This window comes from Pelophylax lessonae, assembly GCF_965119305.1.
Source record: "Pelophylax lessonae genome assembly, chromosome: 1".
NCBI lineage: Eukaryota > Metazoa > Chordata > Amphibia > Anura > Ranidae > Pelophylax > Pelophylax lessonae.
The window spans coordinates 810734739-810760037 of NC_138768.1; the positions used below are offsets into that span (position 1 = coordinate 810734739).

The 25299-nt window shown below is 43.1% G+C and overlaps 1 protein-coding gene across 1 annotated transcript in view; it reads left to right on the forward strand.

Moving 5' to 3' along the window:
* NELFA (negative elongation factor complex member A) overlaps positions 1 to 24676 on the forward strand; it is a 56743-nt gene extending 32067 nt beyond the window's left edge. Inside the window, exons 2-11 of the mRNA XM_082261781.1 lie at positions 5494 to 5665; positions 5753 to 5914; positions 16364 to 16453; positions 17553 to 17683; positions 17815 to 17884; positions 18553 to 18641; positions 18817 to 18928; positions 20770 to 21035; positions 21920 to 22019; positions 24045 to 24676. Of these exons, the coding sequence (XP_082117907.1) occupies positions 5494 to 5665; positions 5753 to 5914; positions 16364 to 16453; positions 17553 to 17683; positions 17815 to 17884; positions 18553 to 18641; positions 18817 to 18928; positions 20770 to 21035; positions 21920 to 22019; positions 24045 to 24229 (1377 nt within the window). The 3' untranslated portion in view covers positions 24230 to 24676. The remainder of the gene's footprint in view (positions 1 to 5493; positions 5666 to 5752; positions 5915 to 16363; positions 16454 to 17552; positions 17684 to 17814; positions 17885 to 18552; positions 18642 to 18816; positions 18929 to 20769; positions 21036 to 21919; positions 22020 to 24044) is intronic.
* Positions 24677 to 25299: the final 623 nt, after the last annotated feature.

Below are 25299 nucleotides of genomic sequence, written 5' to 3' on the forward strand. Positions count from 1 at the left end.
TTATTTAAAAATGACTTTTCAATCACTTTAATTTCATTGTCAGGAAAAAATAATCCTCATTTGGACGCTTCCGGACTTCCAGATGATGTATAAGATAATCAGACCACACCACCACCTTCCATTGCTCTGCGGTTAGTTTCTTATGTTCACATTAGCTTTTGGCTGTGGACACGTCAGCATGGGCACCCTGACTGCTCTGTAGCTACTCTGCCCCATACACAAACTGTGATGTTCATATCTTTTCTGCTTTTAGTTTTGGTTTAACCAATTGCCGACCGCCCCACAAAATATACTGCGGCAGGGCGGCTAGACTGCACAAAATCACGTAGATCTACGTGATTCTGTGCACCTGGTCTCGGCGGCACTGCAAGAGTGGGAGGCAGGCCGCAAGAGGAGCTGCGGCGATTGCTGCCAGCCTCCCACGATCATCAGAGAAACTGACAGAAGACCTGCCTGGTTAAAGGTGATCAATGTTATCCACTTAACCTGCCAGTGGTCAAAAAAAAATAGTGGTGTGTGTGTGTTAGAGCTGCACGATTCTGAGTCCCAATTTTTTTTTATTAAAATTAAAGCTCACGATTCTGAACTTTTTTTTTTTTTTTATTTAAAGATTTGCAACCCTGAACATTAGGTTATCAAACAAGATGGCAATAAAATAGGACATCATACTCTTTGCTTCAATCAAATTTAAAGAAATGTAATAAATAAAGAAATTAACATTGTTATATTGGGGTGTTTTTTTTTTTTTTTTTCCCCACAATGGTACAAATCATTTAAAAAGTTATTTTACAATTTTTTTTTTTTTTATTTTGCGCTTTTTCAATATGAAACAAACATGTAAATATGTTAAAGGTGTAAAAATATTAATGCACAAAGGAAATAACGGTTTTAATTTCTTATAAAATGGAAGTAAATAATAAAAAAAAAAAAAATCACCAGGAAAATAAATGGAGGTGAATAAGGAGTTAAGGCTGATTAGAGTAAATTAAGGGTTAATGAAGTTAAACAGAGGAACAATTTTAATAAAAAAAAAAATATATTTCTCTTCACATGGTTGCTTTTAAACTGACTTGATTTGCAGGCTAAAGTTTATCCCTTTTTGATCTGTAAATTAATAAACCGAAGGACAAATAGGAAGATACAATGTATCTTTTTCTGTCTTTCAGCGCTTAGCAATGTTGATAAACATTTCCGACTTTTTTTTTTGACAGCTGTGAGCGGGGAACTGCTCTGCACTTTTACACGAATTGTGGAAATGCTGGATTAAGATCACGATTTTTTTTTTTTTTTTTTTAACGATTGATTGTGCAGCTTTAGTGTGTGTGTGTGTGTGTGTGTGTGTACAGTATATTCTTTTTCTAAATAGAACTGTACTTTGCTCATGGATGGCAGGGCAACTAGATCACTTTAGTGAAGCCACTTTCCTCTGTTGCTTATACATTTCTTGCTAATCCTCTAACAGCGGCTAAAAAGAAGCCATGAATGAGCTCAAATTTGTGACACAGGGCTGAAGCCCCTTTATATTTGCTCCAATGTATATGTTCAAGCTTCTGAATGACCAATCGGCAAGCTGCGGAAGGAAGGTATGTAAGTTAAGTCCTCCCCATAGGCAGGAGTACAGGGTATTTTTCTTCACTATTAGAGTATTAGCTAGAACAGTGTTTCTCAACCTTTTTCCAGTCGGGGCACCCTTGAAAAGTATTTTCAGTCTTGAGGCACCCCTGTCCAAGGCTTGATTCACATTACTGTGTGTCGCGTAACAAATCACGCTCGTTCCTGACACACAGACAAATGCTCTGATCTTTAGAGGTGCCATTAACTCTTACTGGTATCCCACAGATTGGCAAACATAGGGTGCTTTTGGTGCGGCGCAATTTGAGAAAAAGGGTCGGGGACTTCTTTTACTGCATTTCTGCGGATAGGGAAGGCCATTGAAATGAATGGGCTGCCCTACACACAGCACGCAACCACACAGCTGTGAACCAAGGACTTGTTCACATTTCAGGTTGAGCTGTTTTTACCACTCCCAACTTCTCCTCCTTTAGCTGCAGAGGCAGCAACTGAGGGGGGTACACATGCTGTGGCTTCAGCTGGAGGTATACTCAGGGTGAAAGGGGCTGCACTGCAACCAGCCCGCAACTGTGTGCATTGCACTGTTGGGGTGTGGTAATGCTGCATTTACGGGCCTAAAACCGGTAGTGAGGAGGCAACATATTGCCTCTTTACCACCTGTTAAATGCATCTGTAAAGCAATCTCATCATGGATTTCCCTTTGCTATCACAAACAAGCCCTACAAAATGTACACACACACAAATGTACACACATACATACACACAGACACATGTATAAAGCTCTGTAAAACATTGTAGCACAGTACCTTCCTTGTTTAGCCGGGTACTGCACTGTAGGGGGAAGCAGAGAGCAAGGCACACTCCTCTTTACTTTACTTTCACTTTTGAGGCTGACTGAGCTGACTCACAGTGCCGATGTACAATTCGGCAGGGGATTGGGAAATCTGGCTCATCTGACAGCCCTTCTCTCCCATGATCCTGCGGCACACCTGAGGACCTCTGGCGGCACACCAGTGTGCCGCGGCACACTGGTTGAGAGAGGCTGAGCTAGAAGGTAAGAGTGGGCAGATAATGAGGCTGACTCTAAAATATACCACAGGTTTGATGCATGAGGTTGGAGTGATTTTAGTATTGGGGTTGTCAAAAGTAAGAGTGTTGCCCTGTAGCACACATAGTACAGAAAAACACTAGTTGGGCACGCACTTAACCCTTTGATCACACTGGATGTTTAACTCCTTTCCAGCCAGTGTCATTATTGGTGACAGTGCATATTTTTAGCACTGATCACTGTATTCGTGTCATTGGTTCCCACAGAGTGTCAGTTGGTGTCAGATTGTCCGCTGCAATATCGCAGTCCTCGCTGTTTGCCACCAGGAAAAAAAAATATATGGTTTTGTAGATGCTATAACCTTTGCACGACCCAATCAATTTTTTTTTTCTTTTTTTACCAAAAATATGTAGCAGAATACATAAATTTATGAAGAATTTTTTTTTTTTTCTAAATTGTTGCTTTTTTCGGTTTTATAGTGCAAAAAATAAACCCAGTGGTGCTCAAATGCCACCAAAAGAAGGCTCTGGGGGGGGGGGGGGGGGGAAACAATTCCATAAATTGACTGCATCAATTTTAACGTGAGGTTGTGTGTGTTTTCCTAACTGTTTGGCTGAGCTGATGTGAAGGACATCTACCCAGCAGAGCACATGACTGCCGTTCATGGATCTCCTCTTGTTTGCCATCTTGTTGTGTCCTTCAGGGATTTGAGCCTATTAATTTGTTGCACCAGTGCATGATGAAATAGCAAGAAAGTTGAAATCTATATTGTCATAAACAAGTCACATGACTCCATAATAAATATAGCACTGTACATAGATGTTTGTCTTCAAAAACACTCCATTATAATATCCTCTCGTGGTTATTTACCTTGTTGGGTTGACTTTTTTGTTCATTGTATATTGTTAAGCTTTATTGACAACAGATTAAAGTGAAACTTTAGGCTGCAACATGAGAATGGGTGAACAGGCAGGATTTCTAATGCAGAAGAGGCATGCTATGTCTCTTCTGCATTAAAGTTACTTGCCTGTCTGCCCTTCTACAGTGAGCCACATATGTGCAGCTAACTGTACAATTTTCAGCAATGCCGAATCTGACTTGACATCATCCCCGCCCAGCCAATGAAAGCAATCCGCAATTTGAGACCCGGAAAACAGCTGCCTAAAGATGTCAGCGGCTGGTTGGGGAGTTGAGGGACACCACATCGCTAGAGCCGAGGTAAGTATAGTTCCTGCTTTAAACTAACACGGGTCATACACTGATTGAATTTTGGCCGCTTCAGCAGGGACCAGCTGTTTGATCTGCATGTGTCCCCACATGACAGAAGTTGATCTTTTAACTTCTGTTAAGGGGACCTTTTGGAAAAACCTTCTAAATTTGGTGCATCTGATAGAGCATAGAATACAATGTTCTGGAGAGGGGATCCTCCATTCACCTGCTTGGATTGCATGGACAGCCTAAAGTGACACTAAGCTCTGTTTTTTAATAAAAAAAATCTATTCAAGTATGTTTTCTTAACCACTTGCCGGCCACCCGCCGCCGCCTTTTTACTGCGGCAGGGCGGCTCGGCTGCGCCCAGTCACGTAGTACGTGACTGAAGTGCATGGGGTTTAGGTGGGGCACACGCGGGAGGCGGGCTGTGGGAGGAGCGGCGGCGATTGCCGCTGCTCTCCTGCGATCGTCTGGGAAACCGAGAGAAGACCCGCCTGCTTATGTAAACAAAGCAGGCAGATCTCTGACAGGCAGGGACAGATCAGCAGATTCAGCTAAGCTGAAACTGTGATCTGTCAGAACCCACCCCCCCCACACACACACAGTCAGTAAGCATACATTTAACCCCTTTGATCACCCCCTGTATTAACCCCTCCCCTGCCAGTGTCATTTATACAGTAACTGCATATTATTTAGCACTGATTACTGTATTGGTGTTACTGGTCCCCAAAAGTGTTACTGGTCCCCAAAAAGTGTCAAGGGTCCGATCTGTCCGCCGCAATGTCGAAGTCCCGCTAAAAATCACTGATCGCCGCCATTACTAATAAAAAAAATAAAGTCCAAAAATCTATCCCGTAGTTTGTAAACGCTATAACTTTTGCGCAAACCAATTAAAATATGCTTTTTGGTATTTTTTTACCAAAAATATATGCAGCAGAATACAAATTGGCCTAAACTGACAAATATATTTTTTATTGGGAATGTTTTATAGCCGAAAGTAAAAAAAATATGGCTTTTTTTCAAAATTGTCGCTCTTTTTTGTTTATAGCGCAAAATCTAAAAACCAGAGGTGATCTAATACCACCAAAAGAAAGCTCTATTTGTGGGAAAAAAAGGACATCAATTGTATTTGGGTACAGCATCGCACGACCGCGCAATTTTCCGTTAAAGTAACGCAGTGCCGAATCGCAATAAATGGCCTGGTCATTAAGGGGGCAAATCCTTCCAGCCCAGAAGTGGTTAACTTATAAAAAGTACCTTCTATTGATCTCGGCCGCCTCTTAATTCCTTTTTATATTTGCTGCTGTGATTCAACTGCCTGTTTGAGGGTAGTTCATGTTCCATGGTCCCACTGTATGTAGGAACATAGCCACCTTCTCTCTTGGTCACTCCCAAGATGATCTATAAATTGACACTGGGATTTGTAGTGTGCATACAGCAGTGCACATGATCGCTGCTAGCATACACTGTTCATTAAAAAACCTACAAAAGTAAGGTGGAAAAGGAGAAGATATGTGAAAAATGGGCTACAGGATCATTAAGTAGCGTGCATGTGTGTGGATTACTTTTGGGAAAGTAAGGATATCGCTTAATGTCACTTAAAGGTTGACTATACTCAAGTGGATAACTTTTATGTATAACTTTTTTTTTTTTTTTTACAGATGAAGATGGCATTGACTGAAATCATCCAGCTGGCCACGCTGGACTCTGATCCTTGGATTCTTATGGTGGCAGACATCCTAAAATCCTTCCCAGACACAGGCTCACTAAACCTTGATCTTGAGGAGCAAAATCCTAATGTGCAGGATATTTTGGGAGAGCTCCGAGAGAAAGGTGATGTAGTTGAGTTATTTTCTGCTTTGTCTGACAGATCTGCTGCTGTGTTTTCTGAAAGGTAACTGTGTCCTTCTGTTTATCCAGTAAGTGAATGTGAGGCCTCCGCCATGCTGCCCCTGGAGTGCCAGTACCTAAATAAGAATGCCCTCACCATGCTGGCTGGTCCGCTTACTCCTCCAGTCAAACATTTTCAGCTAAAGCGAAAACCAAAAAGTGCCACGCTCAGAGCAGAGCTTTTACAGAAATGTAAGTTGGAGCCATGCTTTCTGTTCTTTAACATATAGATTCAGTTAGCTTTGCGCCTTTTTTTTTTTTTTTTTTTTTCCTGTTGACTACGAGCATTTGTGTGTATGATTTGTTGAAATTGCTATAGTTTTTCTAATAGGCTAACTTTTGAATCCCTTGATAATTCTGGAGCAGGGTTTCTCAGCTAGGGTTTAGTGGAACCTTAGGGTTCCTCCAGATGTTGATAGAGGTTCCTTGAGCAATGAGCTTTTTCTGCCTCTCAAATAAGTTCCCTCTGACACCATTGTTGTGTGGTGTTTTATTTTTTAACCAGCTACCTGTTAAGGGGGAATTCTTCTCCCTGACCATCACACCGTGTCATAAGTTGTAGATATAGTAATTTTTAGCAGGGGTTCCCTGAGACTGCGAAGTCCTTTATAAAGGTTCCTTTGTGTTGAAAAGGTTGAGAAAGGCTTTAATAACCTTTTATCTAAAACAGCCTAAATGCCGCCAAAAGTAAAACCAGAAAAATCAGCACAAGGGCATAACTTATTAGGATGTGATCATTGTACTAATTCCTCTATTAGTAAAAATCCTTTTCCGTTCTGAACCCCCCTGCTGCTGTAATCTTCAGATACGGTGGAAATTAATACAACTAAGGGATTGTCACAGGCTGTCATCAGAGTGTCAGTCTATGCCCAGCCTTTCCTCCCAGCTGCACCATTCATAGAAGCCGTACTACAGCATTTATGAATAAAACAGGATGTGTAAATGAAGGTAGCAGAGCTTTCAATCATCCCCCCCGTCCTCCCATTCTTTTATCCCACTCCATTAGAATCTGTAGTACGGTTTCTAGGAATGGAGGAGCTGGATGGAAAAGGGTGGGCAGAGTCAGGCCCTGTCGATTGAGAACCAGTGACAGCCCCTTAGTTATATTAACCCCTGCCGCATCAGAAGATTGTGGGGGATGGGGGCAGGACGAAGGTTGATTATTACTAAGAGGAATTGGTACAATGGACACCTTCTATTCCCTAAGTTTTATGTTCCTTGTGCTCATTTTTTCTGTTCTTGCTTTTGGTTGCACTTTGGCTTTAACAACAGTTTAAGCAAGAGAAAATGATTAAAGGAGAAGTATAGCAAAAGCTTTCTGCACTCCTGTGACCTGTTTCCAGGTGACAGCGGACTAAAGTCTGCTGACGTCACTTAGCCACTCCAGGCTCGGAAAAGATCCCAAATGGACAGGCAGCTGGCTCAATCTCTCAGCGAGCTGCTGAGAGCCTGAGCCAACCACTCTGCCCCTTCACAGCTCTGGAGGGGCAGAACAGGGAGCCAATGACGGACAGTCGCTTCTCTCTGCTCAGAACAGACCAGAGAACTGAGCAATCAGCGGTGTTTCGCTCAGTTCTCAGGGCAGAGCTGGTGCAGGACAGCTGCAGCTTGGATCGGTGCTGCAGCCATCTAGGTGGGTGAGTGGGGTTTTTTTTTTTTTTTCTCTAGATTCCTCAACTTCTCTAAGAAGATTACATTGGCAAACCATTACACCCTGCACTTTAAATAATTTAACAGTGTTATACATTTTTTTTTATTATACTTTGGAAATAGTTCTACATGCTTCTAGGCTTATTTTTGGGTGGTTGTTGGCTCCATCGTCGGAGAACCTGGGAAACAAACCAAAATCAGCTGGCTGCCCAGAAGAGGCTAATGAAAGCTTACAGCAGGCAACTTGTAGCTTCTGCTTTTAAAAGTGTTTTAAGGCTGGGTTCACATTGCGAATTGGATGCATTTTTAACTGCATCCAATTCGCATAACGTGAATGTGACCTAGCTTTCAATGGAGCCGGTTCACACATGTCTCGGGGGGCCACGGTGCGGTTTTGAAAAGGAGCACTGTGTGTTTTTAGGTCCAGTTCTGGTGTAAATTCAGGCAAAAATTCACACCTTAATCGCACTTGAACCAGTGAATAGAAACACATTGGACTGCTATCTGCAGCCAGACATGTGTGAACCCAGCCTAAGGTGACTTGACACTCCCTTTTTTAACAGTACTTTTCTGCCCTGTATGTAGCATAAGGCTCTAAAGTCATACTCCAGCTTCAATAAGAGGCTTTTAAATGGTGTCTGTTTTTTTTTTCATGGTAGGTTTATTTTTGGCCCCTTCAATTAGTTTATTCGAGATCTGCTCCATAATTTTGTTATGTACTTCCACACTAGGCTTTTATTTGTGCTGGCGAGGGAGTGCATATTGAAATGTGCGCACAAGTATATACTTGCTGTCATCACAGTAGGCACACTGGGAGCTGCTGAACACATTGACTCAGTGATGGTAATTTTGTCAGTAATTGCCCCACAAAGTAATTTTTCACAACCATGTCTTTGCTACACAAGTCTGACTTCCTCTGACCATTAAGGCCCGTACACACGTACCGATCGTCGGCATACAAACGTCGGTGGACGAAGGATCTGCCGATTGTACGCGTGTTAGTATGGTGCCTCCGACAGATGTCTGCGCACAATCCGCGGACAAAAGTCTTTCGTGCAAACATGAAAATATTTGTATGCCGACACCAGAACGGACGATTGTTCGCCTGTCAGTACACAATTCGTCCGACAGACCGCAGATTTGCAAGACTGGGCATGCTCAGAAAATAGAAAACACAGGGAAAGTTAACCATTACATGACATCACTTCTGCAGTCGGCGGACAAAATTCTTGTGCTGTCCTTGTGCTGTCTTTGCACTTTTCAGCAGACACCGACATCCCGGGGAGAAAAGAGGAACATTTGTAAGCCGACCATCGGTACGTGTGTACGGGGCTTTACTGTTGAAGCAGAGGGAGATGGATCCTGGCACCAAGCAGTTTAACCTCTCAATATAAAAATCTGCCATTTTAGAAATGTTAGCTCACTGTCTAGCTGATAATTTGGCTTCTGAAATGTAAGTCACGGAGTCACAAAAAGTATAGCGTTCTATACTATAGAGTATAGAATCTCTGGAGTACTGTAGCCTGATATAGCTATATAGCCAGCAACTCTCATTTTCAGAAGCCAAACAATGGCAGTCTCTATACTTATGACAGATCTACTCTAACTTCTTTATTTTCTCTATCATTCATCAACAGACGCAGCTCCATATCTTCATTACCATTGGTTATGCTCCTCCAATCGGGAATAGACACTAGGCAGGAGAAAAAAACGTTACCACGCCCATGGGGCTGTCCCTGCAGGCATAACCCCACACACTGTTTCCGATTGCAGTTTGTTTCTGCCTAGTTTAGGAATAGGACCTAGCTCCCTGCTGGGACTTCGGTCTTAGCTGTAAATAGGGAATGTTTAAATTTTTTTTCACTAGTTAGTTCCTGGAGAACTACAAGCAACAGCTGGCTGGGGTTTCGGACTGGACCATCTAGATCCTTAAGGTCTCCCAGCCTGGCCAGCGAGCGTGTGAGCAGGTTATAGTCCAGAACTAGACCTCGCTACGACAGTGCCCCAACGAATGGGGACGAGCCTGCGAGTGAACCATCTTGCTGGGACACGATCGACGTGGAATGCCCTGAGTCGTGGCGTACCCCCTGGCTGACAGCACCCCATCCCGGGTGGAAGGTGATCTGTTTTGGATTGATGCCCACCTGGTATCGTGGTATGGTGAGTAATTGTCTCCCCAAAACCTTTAGCGGTCTCACGTGGGTCCTATCCCTGGAATGGTTGGACCCTCTGTTCCCCTGGCCTCTCAGGAGGACTAGGCCCAAACCCCCCAACCCTGTGCAGATTCCTACCATTGGGGCGGGAATATTGTGGCCGCTATGGCGCCTTTTTTTGATGGGAGTGGTTGGTCCTGGTGGGGTCTCTTCCTAGGGACCCTCCGATGCCTGATGTTCTGGGACCCTTTTTGGGGGTCCTGGAGACCGCATGGCGTGCCATGGGGGCTGCCATTTTGCTGTAGATAAATGTTATTTTTCCCATTTGTAGCCATTTTCTGTTCACCATAGGATTGCATGGGGCGGCCATTTTCCTGTGGTCCACGATCGCTGGATAGGCGAGCGGCATGGCACTTTAAGTCTAGCAAAGACACAAGCTGTTCCTTTTTTTTTTTTTCCTGTGTAGATTAGTTTCACTTATGTTTTCACAAAGCATGCTGGCAGTCTCATGAGTAGTTCGGTAACGGTTATCTGGTGTGTACACTCTTATTAGATTGTACTAGCCTGGGGTTTGGTAGCCCGCTCAGTGGTGAGATTGCGATTTGGCGACTCTTAAAGTGACAATGCGCTTTTTTTTTTTTTTTTTTTTTTTCCAGTGTAAAATGGAATCCCAGGAGAAAATTTCTCCTAGACGCCTTGGGTACTGCTGCGGACCCTTCTGGGTCAGTCACAGCCCGATCTCACAGCATTTTTACAAAACCTGATGTCAAAGTAGATTTTGGAATTACAAGTGTTGCCAGCTGCAAACGCCCTCTGCCTTTGCCTCCATTGGCAGTGTCTTCAGACTCTGAGGCAGATATGGCCCCAGCAGACGCACCCCACCCTACAGAGGTCGGTGTCTTCGCATTCTGACGGTGAAGAGGACCTGTCCTCAGCTGCAGCGCAGGAACGCGCCTTGGTGGAAGCTCTTATAGTTTCAGTGCAGGAAACTCTAAAATTGGCTGATGAATCTACAGCATCAGATACGCAGGTATATTTTGGCACCCGCAAATCCCAGAAATCGGGCAAGGTTTTCCCTTGTCCTGATAGGTTTCATGCCATTGTGGATGAACAATGCGGCGCATCAAGCACTTGCTGGTGGTGCCTAAGCGGTTTAAATGTTGTTACCCTTTTGCAGATGCAGTATCCACTAGGTGGACTGTACCACCGAAGGTGGATCACCCAGTTTCCAGGTTAAATAAGTCTACTGTGGTTCCAGTGGAGGAATCACCAACTTTTGTGGACCCCGTGAATAGATGGGTGGAGTCCTATCCCTCCACTTACACGCGATGGCGGGTTCTATATTGAAAACTACTTTTGTGATCATTCTGGTGTCAGAGGGTTACTGAATGGGTGAAGCTATTAAAAGCAAAATTTGGAAACTGAACGGCTCCCCCCTGCGGTACTTGGAACTAATTGACCAGCTGGCTCAAGCCCTGGTTTTTTATGTGCGATACCTCCCTGGATGTGGCTCCACTAGTGGCCAGGGTGTTGGCAGTGGGGATTGCTGTTAGACGCAAGGTGTGGCTAAAAAAGCTGGCTTCTCAAAAAGGTGGTTTGGATCCCATCTGGATGAAATGATCAAAGGTCTCACTGGGGGAAGGAGTACTCATCCTCAATCACCTAAGGGTAAGGTGCCACCTTCGAAGTGGGGGCCTTCCTTCTCTGCTCGTAAATGGCTTTTTTTGCCTCTTGGGTGGGGGGGGGGAGTCTTCGCTTCTTTCCGGAACCATGGACCTCCTTGATTCAGGACTAGTTCACAAACTGATGCACTCTGGGTACAAGATGGAATTTTGGTCTCGACCGTCGGACAGGTTTTTCCCGTCCAATCTTCACCTATCTCCTGACCGGTTAAGTGACTTGCGAGGAGCGGTACACTATTTGCGGTCGCAAAGAGTGATTGTGCCAGTTCCCTCAAAGGAACTCTTTCGAGGGTTTTATTCAAACCTGTTGACCGTGCCCAGAAAGGAGGGCAAGGTGCATCCCATCCTGGACCTCAAGGCCCTGAATCGCTTTGTGCAAGTACAGAAGTTTCGGATGGTATCCATCCGCACGGTATTGGTGTCACTACACCAGTGGTGTATTTAGCTTTAGTGCTGCCCTAGGTCTGACTAAGCTCGTGCACCCCCAATTTAAATATGACCCACCCCTTCCTGTCATGACCACACCCCTTCCTGTTTAAGACCCCCCCTGTCATCTGCAAACCACACCCCTTTCTCTTTAGGCTTCACTAGTGCAGCGATTGGTGTGAATGGACCCTAAGCTGTGTTGAGAGGCTTTTGCTTGCTTCAAGTATCTTTTCTATATTTATGCAAGTCTATTGGAATGCAAAATCTGCATTAAACACAGGTAAATGCAGGTCAGAAGGCGGTTAAGTGCACCTGTCAATGAATTCTGAATGATCACTGAAACATTCCAAACTGATGTCAGAACAAGGGGCGGCGCAGTGGTGGGACGGCACAGTGGTGTAGTGGTTAGCACATTCACCTAGCAGCAAGAGGGTCGCTGGTTTGAATCCCAACCACGACACTACCTGCTTGGTGTTTGCATGTTCTCCCTGTGCCTGCGTGGGTTTCCTCCGGGTACTCCGGTTTCCTCCCACACTCCAAAGACATGCTGGTAAGTTAATTGGATCCTGTATAAAAAAAAAAAAATTTGCGCTACTGTGTATGTATGTGAGTTAGGGACCTTAGATTGTAAGCTCCTTGAGGGCAGGGACTGATGTGAATGTACAACGTATATGTAAAGCGCTGCGTAAATTGACAGCGCTATATAAGTACCTGAAAATAAATAAAGGTCAGTGCTAAGGGATAACAAAAGCACTTTTATGTGGTGGAAGTGCTTATATTCACCTGCTTAAATACCCCTAAATGACATCACATTGGGTCAGCAGATGGGGTTGGGCTAAATCCATATTTGTGGATTATTGGATATAGTCAGTGCCACTTATCCCAGGAGGAACACTGGGGATGGGGACCTGCCCAACTACAGTTCCATATGAAGGTGGTCATGTGACATTCACAAACAAGTTTAATAGTCAAAGCATTAAGAATCAGGCCAAAAATTACCCCAAATTTGTCAACACACAGACTGAAAGATCTTTTACCTGTGTATGTTTAATTACAATACATTTTGCTAAATAAAACAGGATTAACTGACATTAAGATGTTCCTATAGACAAAAGACAAATCAGCAGGTTGCAAAAACCATGAGCAAAAAAAGTATATGTTCCAGCTTTACTTCTCATCCGGAAGACTACAAAAGCCTGGTATGCCGCAGAGGAGGGTAGGCGGAGCATTAGGCTGCTAAGACCTGCTGCCAGTGCCACACTTACTAGTATTGGCGGCCGCCAGTTTTTATTAAGTGCGGCTGCCAGTCATCAGCCACTGGCCAGTAGTATCATACTGGCAGCAGACCGTCTGCTTTATGGGGGCGCCAGATCAATTTTCCTCCTAGGCCCTGCCACCCAGCCCAGTCAGGCCCATAAGCCTGGCAAGTTGTGGGGACTCTTTTTGTGCAGGAGCCAGGAGGAGGCTGTTTTTTTCATGCAGGGACAGCTTTTTTGATGCCCCCCCCCCCCCCTGCAAAGTGCCGCCCTAGGCCTGGGCCTTGTTGTCCTAGGCCAAGATACAGCATAGCACTACACCATGGAGAATTTTTGGCCTCAATAGATATCAAGGACGCATATCTACACATCCCCACGTACTTTTATTCTTCTCTTTGCAATCGCAGAAGAGCATTATCAATTTGTTACCCTTGCCTCCGCCCCCAGGGTTTTTACCAAGGTACTGGCCCCTGTGTTGGAATTGCTGCGCCAATGGGGGATTGCAATGCTGGGGTACTTTGACGATCTCCTATTGAGAGAAGGCTCTCATTCAGTCCTGATGGGTGACCTCACGATCCCTGTCCAAAACCTGCAGGAGTTCGGGTGGACCATCAATTTCAAGAAATCTGCCCTGATTCTTTGAGGCTAGATTATCTGGGCCTGACTGTGGACTCTGCCTTGGCGAGGGTCTTTCTTCCCCGGACAAGCTGCAAAAGTTGCAGGAGGCGATTTCGGTTACTGTTGGTACCGATCTGCCCTCTCTGAGATCTGCATGCGGTTATTGGGTCTGATGGTATCAACCTTTAAGACGGTTCCGTTTGCTAAGTTCCATACAAGACCTTTACAAAAGGAGATTCTTGTCAAGTGGAAGAAGGATCCAAAGTCCTTGGCCACTGTGATTCCGTTGAGCCACAACACACAATCTGCTCTGTTGTGGTGGCTTCAGTCACCAGCACTATGCTAGGGCAAGTCCTTCTCCCATTTTGGACAGGGGTAACCATGGACGCCAGCCTGTTAGGCTGGGGGCGGGGTGCTGTGGAAGCTCTGTGCCCAGGGAACCTGGAGCTCAGAGCGATAAAGCGACTCGTCTGTAGGATTGTCTGGTTCGGATTCAATTGGACAATGCCACGGCTGTGGCTTTAATCAATCACCAGGGGGCACCAAGAGTGTCTTGGTAGCCGAGATTCTGGCCTAGGCAGAACAGTTTGTTCCAGCTCTTTCTGCGGTGCACATCCCAGGTGTGGAGGAAAACTGGCAAGCGGATTACCTGAGTCGTCAGGTGTTGGACCAAGGGGAGTGGTCCCTACACCTGGAGGTGTTTTATCTTTGTGTTCAGTGCGGGATGCCCGAGGTCGATCTGTTTGCTTCTCGACAAGAAGGTGCAGAGGTTAGTAGCCAGGTCTGGAAATCCTCTGGCCGACATCAGACACACTGGGGTCAGTATCGGCTGATTTTATACTTTTCCTCCGTTAACACTTCTGCCACCACTTCTACGCAGGCTAGAGATGGAAAGGATTCTGGTTATTCTGGGGCCCCAGACTGGCCTCGCTGGTCTTGGTACGCAGGCCTGTTAAGGTTGATGGTCAATGCTACTGGAGACTTCCTCTCGAAAGATCTGCTGTCTCAAGGCCCGATCTTCCATCCTGCTTTAGCGTCGCTGGCTTTAACGGCATGGCTGTTGACAGCCAGTTGTTGAGAGATGGGAGGTCTTTCTGACTCTGTGATTCCTACGCTGTTGAAAGCTAGGAAGTAGACTTCCAGGAAGACGTAAATCATCGTACATGGAAATCGTACATTTCATGGTGTGAATCGCTGAAGGTGCACCCTCGCTTGTTTTCTGTTGCTAGTGTTTCAACAAAGGGGTTGAACAGCAGTTGGCTTTGGGCACTATCAAAGGCCAAGTGTTGGCTTTGGCTATATATTTCCAATGCCCGTTAGCCACGCATGCCTTGATTCGTACTTTTTATTCAGGGAGTACGCCATTTGGCTCGTCTGAAATGGTCCCGCTACCTCCGTGGGATCTCAATTTTGGTATTATTGGTTCTTCAAAAGCCTCCTTTTGAGTACATTGGGGAGATTTCTCTGCTTTTCATTGTCTCAGAAGGTTGCCTTTCTGGTGGCTATAACTTCTGCTCGCAGAGTCTCTGAATTGGCGGCGTTGTCTTGCTGCTCACGTTATCTGGTGATCCACAGAGATAAAAGTGGTGCTTCGACCTAATCAGTCTTTTCTTCCTAATGTGGTTTCTGATTTTCATTTGAATGAAGACATTGTTGCCTTCACTCGGTCCCAAGCCTAAGCATTCTAAGGAAATTGCTTTGCATTCTTTGGCTGTGGTTCAGGCGATCAGGGTTACCTGGAGGCCACTGAGTCTTTTAGAAAATCAGACGTTTTTTTGTCCTTACCGAGGGACCTCGTAAAGGATTGGTTGCATCTGCTGCAGCCTAATCCAGATGGATCAGGCAGACGGTGGTTCAGGCTTATTCGCTGAAGTCAGGTTCCTCCTTTCCCTGTGAAGGCGCATTCTACTAGGGCGTTGAATGCTTCTTGGGCTTTTCGCCTTCAAGCTTCTGTCATAGAAGTTTGCAAGGCGGGAACTTGGTCTTTTGTGCATACTTTTACGAAGTTCTACAAAGTAGATGTGTTGGCATCTTCGGATGCCTCTTTTGGCCGCAAGGTTTTGCAGGCCGCTGTTTTTAAAGAGAATCTTTTTTTGTTCTCTTTTGAGGGTGTGTATGTTCTGGGTGAGCTCCAGTTTTTTTTTTTTTTTTTACCTGGTTGCCTAAGTTTAGTTTTTGGGGAATTGCGTTCTCCCACCCCTCATGTCAATACTGCTTTGGGACATCCCAATGGTAATGAAGATATGGAGCTGCGCCTGTCAAACGATGGAGAAAATTAGATTTTTTCTTTTTATAAGAACTTACCGTAAAATCCTTTTCTCTGAAGTTCATTGACAGACGCAGCACCTGCCCCTCTACTTTTGAGTGTATGGGGTTTTGTCTTCTAAATACTGCTTGCAACAAAACTGCAGTGTGTGTGGTTATGCCTGCAGGGATACCCCATGGGTGTGTTTTTTTTTTTTTTTTTTTTTTTTTCCTGCCTAGTGCCTATTCCTGATTGGAGGAGCATAACCAATGGTAATGAAGATATGGAGCTGCGTCTGTCAATGAATTTCAGAGAGAAGGATTTTATTTAAGTTCTTACAAAAAATCCAATAATTGTGGCCAGATGAGATTTTAGACTAGTTTTCTCAATTCTAGAAGGGGTTAATATGCATTCTAATAGTTCAGACCTAAAGAGACGGTTTAGGGGACTATTGTGTACATTATTAGATCAGCATATGTGGCACCAGTTGTTTAGCTCTGACTAGACAGTTTGTTTTTTTTTTTTTTTTTTTTTTATTTTATTCTGCTTCACAAAGTTTGATAGTTTTAAGCAATGGAGACTTGACAAATGTGTGTTTTTTGCTTTTTTAGCGACCGAAACAGCACAGCAGCTTAAGAAGACTGCCGGAGTTCCATTTCATGCAAAAGGAAGAGGTCTAGTCAAAAAATTGGACACAACTAGTGAGTATGTTAGGGTCTCAGTACCTAGAGAAGGTAAATCTCATCTTTTCTACAATGGTAGATGACTAGGAACATTAAAGAGGAGTTCCGGGCTTCCCCCCCCCAAAAAAAATTATTGTCTTTAAAAAGCATTCTGTAAAGGTCTATGCTTTTTTAAGAGCTGTGAATTTTAAAGAGTTAACTATGCAATCTGAATCAGTTTATTTGCTATAGACATCTGTCTATTCCATTGTTTACCTTGCTTCTGTTCAGTTGCAGATGGGAACATGGCATTGGTCATTTTTGTTTAAACTCGGGGAAGCTTAAAGGGATTGTAAGGTCTCAGTTCTTCACCCTTCATGCATTTTATGCATTAAGGTGAAAAACCTTATTTGTTGCGGAAACCCCCCCCATTGTATCCCGCTGCTGTCAATCAAATCCAGTCACATGGGGGCAGGGTCAATGGACGCAGTAGCAGGACTCGGGATTGCACCCCAAAGCGGCTTTCTGTGGGGGCACCCGATGAAGAGTGGAGGCCAGGAGCACCACCAGAGCACCCCAGAAGAGGAGGATCGGGGCGGCTCTGTGCAAAATCTTTGCACAGAGCAGGTAAGTATAACTTGTTTGTGGTTGTTGTAAAAAAAACAAACCCATACAACCACTTTAAGGCGAAACCCCAAACTAAACAGAACTTTTTTTTTTTTCTTTTTTGTAAGGTTTTTGATGCAAAGTTTTCCCATTTGGGAAATAACGGTATCTCACTTCTGTGAATGCTAAAGAAAATTTTAATTGGTCAGTGAAAGTAGTTGAGTGGAAACGTCTGTGTGAGGACGTCTGTTTGATGATCCTTGTCAGAGGTGGGATTCTTAACTGGGTATAAAGGCACTTTATTCAAAAAGACTTTTTGGATGTCCTAACCCTTCCCTGCTCTTCTCAGAAAAAAAAAAGTCCATGTGAAACGAATGTGCATTTAATTAATTTCAGAGCACAAAATTTACTTTTTTTTTTTTTTTTATGTGAATTTTTTTTTTTTTTTTTTATGTGAATTTTTGTAATCTACGAATTGTCCACATGTACTACTCTTAAATAAAACTACAATTTTTTTGTAAACGTTTTACAGCTCCACTCAAAGGTATACCAAAGCAGGCGCCCTTTAGAAGCCCTACAACCCCCAGTGTGTTCAGCCCAACTGCCAACCGAACCCCCATTGCACCTTCCAGGACGCCGCTCCGCAGAGAGAGGGGAGTGAAGGTGGGTAAATGTCCTGAACGGATTCAAATATAGTTTACACTACCTCAGAACAGGCGTTTCAGTACTTCCTCAGCTACTTACTGCAAGTACAAGTGGCACATCAAAAGTTTAATGCACGTGTTTGCTTACAGCTCCTGGATATATCTGAATTGGACATGGTGGGAGCAGGTCGAGAGGCCAAGAGAAGAAGGAAGACTGTTGGTGAGTACTCATTTTATTATTGCTGCTCCAATGTTAATCTCCCATGTTACCCATAGAGCTCATTGTTTGGTCCTATGGTACATTGTGATTCTAAAATGTGCAATCTCTTTTAATAGGATTGTGGCTAAGTGTTTAACACCATTATGGTGGCAGTTAGAGGATCCGTTATTTTTTTTATTGGGTTATTATGGCTTGTAGTGTACTTTTATTTGCCAAGAATTTACTTTTTTAGAGCCATTGATGTTTTGACGCAAATGACCAATGTCTATATCAGCACAACCTATGTGTTCTGGTCCAACATCCGTCTTCTTTCTATTCTAGCAGTGCCTTTATTCTTTCTAAAAGAGCTGCCATCTCACAGCTGAGGGACCAGCTGAGGGTCGGGTCAACTGATTTTATGGGGGGGGGGGGGGTGCATAGACTAATAGACTAGGAAATAAAAAAAAAAGTATCCTTTCTTTTTTTTTTTTTTTTTTTTTTTTTTTTGTGTTGCATAGAGTTTGAACTTTTATTGAGTTTTATTGCTGTGCCTGGGTGTTTTAAAAGTACTGAGTTTCTACAAGGTAGATTGTCGTGTTTGCTACTTGAGTCATCTGAATGCCTAAACCTTGCATGCTTTGGTTCTCATAAGTTGTTTAATCCCTGATTTTTTTTTTTTTTTTTTACAGAAACAGATGTTCCAGAAAAGCCTCAGAAAGAAGAGACGGTTGTGGAAAGCGCAACCCCGGATTATGCTGCTGGTCTGGTGTCTACACAAGTGCGTTGGTTTCTATTATTGCAATACCATTATGATAAGTGAGAGGTTTGATGGGATTGCAAGTTATCTTTCACTTTTTAAAAATACTGACCTCGGGTTAGCTTTTTCATTTAAAACTAAAGGTTTTGGATAGAGGATAATAAAACGTATACTAAACTGTATGTGTTCATTGCAGAAACTTGGCACGCTGAACAGCGAAAGTGCACTGCCCTCTACCAGTTACTTGCCAGCTACTCCCAGTGTGGTACCATCTTCCTCCTATATTCCAGCATCTGAGACACCACAAGGTACGCACATTTTATCATAGTCCGAAACCAACACTATGATATTTAAGAGTAATTTAAACCCTTCATGCCTGTCAGAACACAACAGCTCAGTGGGGGAGGTCGCTGTACTTCACATAGTAAGTACAGCAGCTCTGACCAGAGCTGAGATTTTTTTTTTTTTTTTGGCTTTACAAGTAATCTGTGTACCAGGCTTAACCCCAAGTTCACACCTCTGTGTTAAGTGCATTTGCAGAAACACACCACAGTTCATTTTTAATATGGTTTCCTATGGTACACGTTCACATCAATGCGCTTTTGAAGCTGGTGCGTTTTTTTTTTTTTTTTTTAAAGGGTTGGGGACTTCTTTTCCCACGTTTTGCGTGTAATAGACTTCAATGGAATCGAACCAGAAATGCAAATGTTGTGTTTGTGATGAGATTTTTGATTCTTCTTTTTTTTTTTTTTTTCCCTTTTTAAACACTGTATATAGCTGGTTGCTAAGGAGCAGGCCGGGAAGCCAGCTGCCGGGTCCCTACCCTAACCGATGAGTCATCAGCTGTCAGCGGGGAATGTGAAAAAAAAATTGCCGGGAAAAAAATGGCATTGGGCCATTTTTTTCATGGAGTGTATGGGTCATTTGTTAGTATTTCTTCTGATGGGTTTATTTTGTCCCCCTTTTTTTTTTTTTTTTTTTTTTTTTCTTTAAGTGTTTTTATAAACATTGCTGTTCCAAATTGACTTGGGCTGTCAGGGTTGAGGATCGCTGGTGTGTGGGGACCCCATCTCTTTGATCACACCTGTCAGCTTGTGCTTATAGGGAACGAGCTTACTGGAGGCGACCTGCAATGAATTTGGCACAGGAGTGTGAAACGCGTTTGCTGACCAGTACACCATGTGTGTCATGTCGCTGCTTTTTATGAAGTGTTTTTATTCCAGGAAGTGCCACCAACCTCTTTTCTACTGTTTTTGACAAGTCCTTTATTAAAAATTATGTCTTCTCCCTCCGGTGTTTTTGCTCTCCCTCTTAGCTCTTCGGTGATGTCTTCTTTGTCCGCCACAGATAACCTGCTAAAAATAACAAAACATGGTCTTCTTCCGATGCTGGCTGCCTCCGTTGTGTCAGGTCCCGCTGTCAGCCATTTCTTATATAGCCATGGGGCGTCGCCATCCAGTGATGTCACTCTGAGAACCTGCCCCGTGACAGCATGTGACATCACAAGGGGTGGGTTCTCCGGCTGATGTCACCAGATGACCACGCCCAGTGTTGAGAGCATGCAGCTGATGATTCATCAGTTAAGGATGCGGCGACCAGCCCATTACTTAGTATATACACCTATCTACAGTGTGTTTAAGAGGTGGGGGAACAAAACTTAAAATGCATTTAACTGCATGCAAAAATGCATAAACAAGGGTTTAAAAATGTCCCTGAAAAATGCATCAAGCGCAGCCCGCATAGATGTGAACCTAAACTAAATGAGTGATCTCTGAAGTGCCTTTAAACTGATCCCAAGTGCATGTGGAAGTGAGTTGCATTTGTCCATGGACACAAATCCCCTTAATCCACTTGTGGACAATCTAATTACTAAAATGATTCCTGTGTGCTTCAGATTAAGAGATGGTTAATGTGGTTTTCGAGTCTTAGAATGTTGGCTGAGTTTAGGAAAATGGCAGGTCTGTAATAGTATGGCAAGGTTGACAGTAGTTGGCATTGTATGGCCTGACAATGGGTACTCTCTGGTATCTGTAGACCAGTTTATTAAACCATTGCTAAACTTCTCAAGATGGTCCGATAGGGAATAGGAAGGAAGCACATGCACAGTTTGGTTTTGAGGTTAAATTGATTTGTCTTTCTATCTACACAGCTGGTTCAGTTCGGGAAGCATTACAAACCACAAGACAAGCAGAGGAACCTGCACCTCCCAACAACACTCTTGCCACACAGTTCAAACAACGGACGCCGATGTATCACAGCAACCCCAATACTCCAGCCACCACACCAACTCCTGCAGCCACCCCTACCTCTCCACTGACACCTGCTGTAACTCAGGTGGTAACACCTGCAGCACAGGCACCTCAGATCACTACCACACAGACACAGCCTCCGCCCAGGAAAAGCTTGTCTCTTACAGTAAGTTGTTTTGTTTCTTTATCTAAGAATATCTGTGCTGACAAAACCCATTCCATGAGATGGTTCAGAGCTTTCTCTAGTGCTGTTGGCTGCAAGAACGCTGAGCTTTCTCTAGTGCTGTTGGCTGCAAGATCGCTGAAGATGGCATATTCATCTTTAGCAAATAACAGCTGGACTATTTTTTTGAGCAGAGGTTTTTTGCACCGGATGTTGTGGGACACAGTTTGGCATAAGCAATTATCTTAACTTAATTGTACAGTCATTTTAATGACGTCTGCCTTCAGGTGATTGGCGGCTGGCAAAAATCTTGCTAGGGGTTACCCCTAGAGTGCAACAATATAACCCAAAAAACTCACCAATCCTTTGTAAAACTTCATAGTTTGCGAAGCACTGCAGATTGTGTGATTAAAAGCCAGGAACTGGTCCCAACATACAGGGAAATCCTGTCTTACCTTATCCACAATGCTGGGCCTACTGGAAGACGTGGCTTCACCTGTCAGGGTCTCGGAACTATAAAAATAGACCATGGCCCTAGACCTGTGTATGTATGTATGTATATACAGTGTGTGTGTGTGTGTGTGTGTGTGTGTGTGTGTGTATGTATGTATGTATGTATATATATATATATATATATATATATATATATATATATATATATATATATATATATATAATTACACATTGCTCAACATGCCAAGATGTGTGCCTAACGGCAGGATCCAATGCCCGAAGCAAACACTACAGACTGGCCCCACTATTCTTGCTTGATTCGCATTCATATTCTTCTTTGTATTTGTCTGGGTTTGTTTTCATTTTAATTGTATGAAAATGTGATTCAGATTTTTGCTGCAACCTGATGTTTGTTTAATCATTTTTATTGACAGAGGGAACAAATGTTTGCCGCTCAAGAAATGTTCAAGACCGCAAACAAGCTCACAAGGCCAGAGAAGGCTCTAATACTGGGATTTATGGCAGGATCAAGAGGTAGGTTCCAGAGTCCTATTTATACCAGCAGTCTTGGTGAATGGCAGATCATATTGCAGGAAACTGCTCCTGTTTGGCATCTCAGATTGCTGTTTTCCTATCCATTGAAAGCACCTTGGTGACAAGTATAGGTGCGGTCATTATACAGGCAAAGCAAGGGTGAAACTTGGCTCTGGAGGTTGTACTTAGCCCTGAGACTGATGGCTATTTATCTGCCCACTTGTGCTTCAGTTGTTTTTTGTTTTTTTTTTCTTCTCATGTATTTGTTTTAATATTGCAGTTTTGTGCTTATGAAAATCTCAACAGTGTACAAATAGATTTTTTGAGAATAAAAGGATATTTTAAAAACTGACATTCAGTCATTTTGTTTCCTACATTTGGATTGCCTAAAAAAAAAAAAAAACTAACAATATGGAAAATGGCATGTATGTATTCAAAGTGATGTATGTTGCGCAGCTTTAATGACAATAAAACCAGGGTATATAGAAGAGGTATCTTTTGATTAGCAAATAAATTAATGGTGCCTGTTTTTTAAAGGATAAGTTAATCTTTGGGAACATGTTACATAGTCCACCCCGTGTTAGGGTGGACTATGTAACATGTTCCCAATGCTGAAGCCGCTGCCCAATCTTCAAACCCCCCCCCCCCCCTCCTTCCTGTGACTGTAGTACAGGGAGAAGTTCCCAGTACAAACTAGCTGTCCCTTTTTGACAACGCCCACAAGGCCACATCATTCACTCGCACAGCTCTGTGTGGATGAAGTACAATCCCAAACATCCTCTGCGACTGTCGGCTTGTAGCTGTCTATGTGGAACGCTGTGGTGGTTCAGCATTTTTTTCGTCAGTGTATCTGCTTGCCCGTGCGGAATGTACAGGCATGCAGATACTGACAGATCTACAAGAGACCTGCATGGCATTAGCGATCTGCTGATCACTGGTGAAATGCTTTACAGGCTTAAAAAAATCAAAGCACATTTTTTTTACCTGGGGAAAAAAGTGTGTATTTATTTCTTAGAGAACTTAGCCTTTAAAAGAACATCTATTTATTTAGAACATCTGTTTATTTAGAAAGTTAGAAATTGCTCATGGGTTTTCTTTTAATGCATGTTAAAAAAAAAAAAAAAACCTTGTTTTAGAGCATTTTCCTCTAACATCCTGCTGTGTCTATGGGACTGGAAGCTAAACACCATCACCCCATGGAGACACAAAAAAAATAAACTGACAGGAGTTAGAGCTGCACGATTCTGGCCAAAATGAGAATCACGATTTTTTAGCTTGGAATAAAGATCACGATTCTCTGTGTAACAAAAAAAAAATTGGTAACTTTACTGTTACGTTTTTTTTTTTTTATTCTTTGAAGTCTATTAATTGCGTTTGAAAGACTGCTGCGCAAATACAGTGTGACATAAAATATTACAACAATCGCCATTTTATTCTGTAGGGTCTCTGCTAAAAAAATATATAAAATGTTTGGGTGTTCTAAGTACTTTTCTAGCAAAAAAAAATTATTTTAACTTGCAAGCAACAAGTGTCAGAAAAAGTTCTAGTCTTTAAGAGGTTAAACTTCCTTTCTCCCTGGCAGAGGGAAGGAAAAAATACAATGTAATCATTTTTGTTTATAGTTACTGGGAGACTTAAATGCTGATAGGAGTTTGCAGGAGGAACGATACAATGTAATCATTTTGTTTAGTTACTGGGAGTTTTCCACAGCTGTTTTCTCTGCTCCCTCAGCTATGCAAAGAATCGAGCATATGTCAGGTTTAGATCGTCAGGGGGGGTGAATCGAGATCGCGATTTTCATACGATTAATCGTGCAGCTCTAACAGGAGTCTTAACCATTCCCAACTCCATTCCATCTAAAATGTGAAGGGGAAACTGCAAGGCCTTATTTAACCTAGGAAAGGATTGGATCTGTAAAATTGTATTGACTACCTGTTTTTGAGGTTTAAATGCAGAAGAATTACGTTTTTAGTTTCCAGGCTCTTGTTTAATTTCTTACTAATATATATGTCTTGGTTTGTGCAGAAAATCCATGCCCAGAGCAGGGTGATGTCATCCAGATCAAACTCAGTGAGTACACCGAAGTCATCCAGAAAGGAGACGGCACAGGCAGCACCACCATGATGGTGGATACGGTTTTCGAAATGAACTATTCTACTGGAAATTGGACCAAGCTAAAAAAATACAAGCCCCTAACGAACGTCTCTTAGAGACTGCAGGCTTGGAACTGTGGACCAAAAACTCAGACTTGTAGATGGGCATCAGTACAACAATCAGACATCTCCCTGGATGGACGCATTGTCTGCCATGACTAGAATCCAGGATGGGATATATCAGTGGTGACTACACTTAATCTATTCCCGAAAACTCAACAGGGTCCGGACACAGAAAAATGCTCAGTTTTTGTATCCCCAATTTTAAAACTAGCTATACAATCAGGAGCAAATTGCCCAGTTTTGTTGTCTTCACCTTTTCTCATGAAAATCCTGTGGATCCACCTTCATTTTCTAAGTTTTGAGAAATGGCAGTGTACAATTTTCAGCATTACATTTTTTTTTTTTTTTATCTGCAGTATTTGCAATGTAAATTTTTGTCTGCTAAAGTATTGAATATAGATCAGGGTCTTGGTTTAATCTTGGTTTAATTTTCCTGTAACTTAGATTTGAGCGAATCTGTTAACAGTTCACATGCAGATTAGAGAATTTAACTCTGCACAGTGCGGGGAATTCAGCAAAAGTAGAGCAGCCAGAGTCTGGAGCAGCTGTGCTTGGCAACCAATCCGCTTCTTTCATTTTCAGAGCCTAACTGAAAGCTGACGATAGATGCTAACAGGTTTCCATGCACAGCTGCTCCAGATTCTGCCTGCTCCTTGTTCGATTAAATTTCCACCAGTGAATCTTGATTGATCGGTCTGCTTCTGTATGTTCATATCAGTTTCCTCAACTGCCACAGACTGAACTGTTAAAGCAGAACTAAAGACATCTATACTCTCCACCTTCTAGCGATTCCCCGATGGCGATCCACCCACCGGCAGTAACCTTTTATATACAGAGTACAGACCTCTTCTGCTATATTGATTGTCTGGCCTGGAATGACTTGACTCCCCACGCATGCCCAGCTCAGAGTACATTCTACAAAGGCATGAAGCAGGGATGTAAGAAGCATCAGAGTATGTAAGGGTTAGAGAATTTGGATGTATCTAAACCAAAGAACACAAATGTAAAATATTTACCAGTCCTTGAATATGGTGACTGCATTTGTTTTCTTTTCAGGCTTCCCC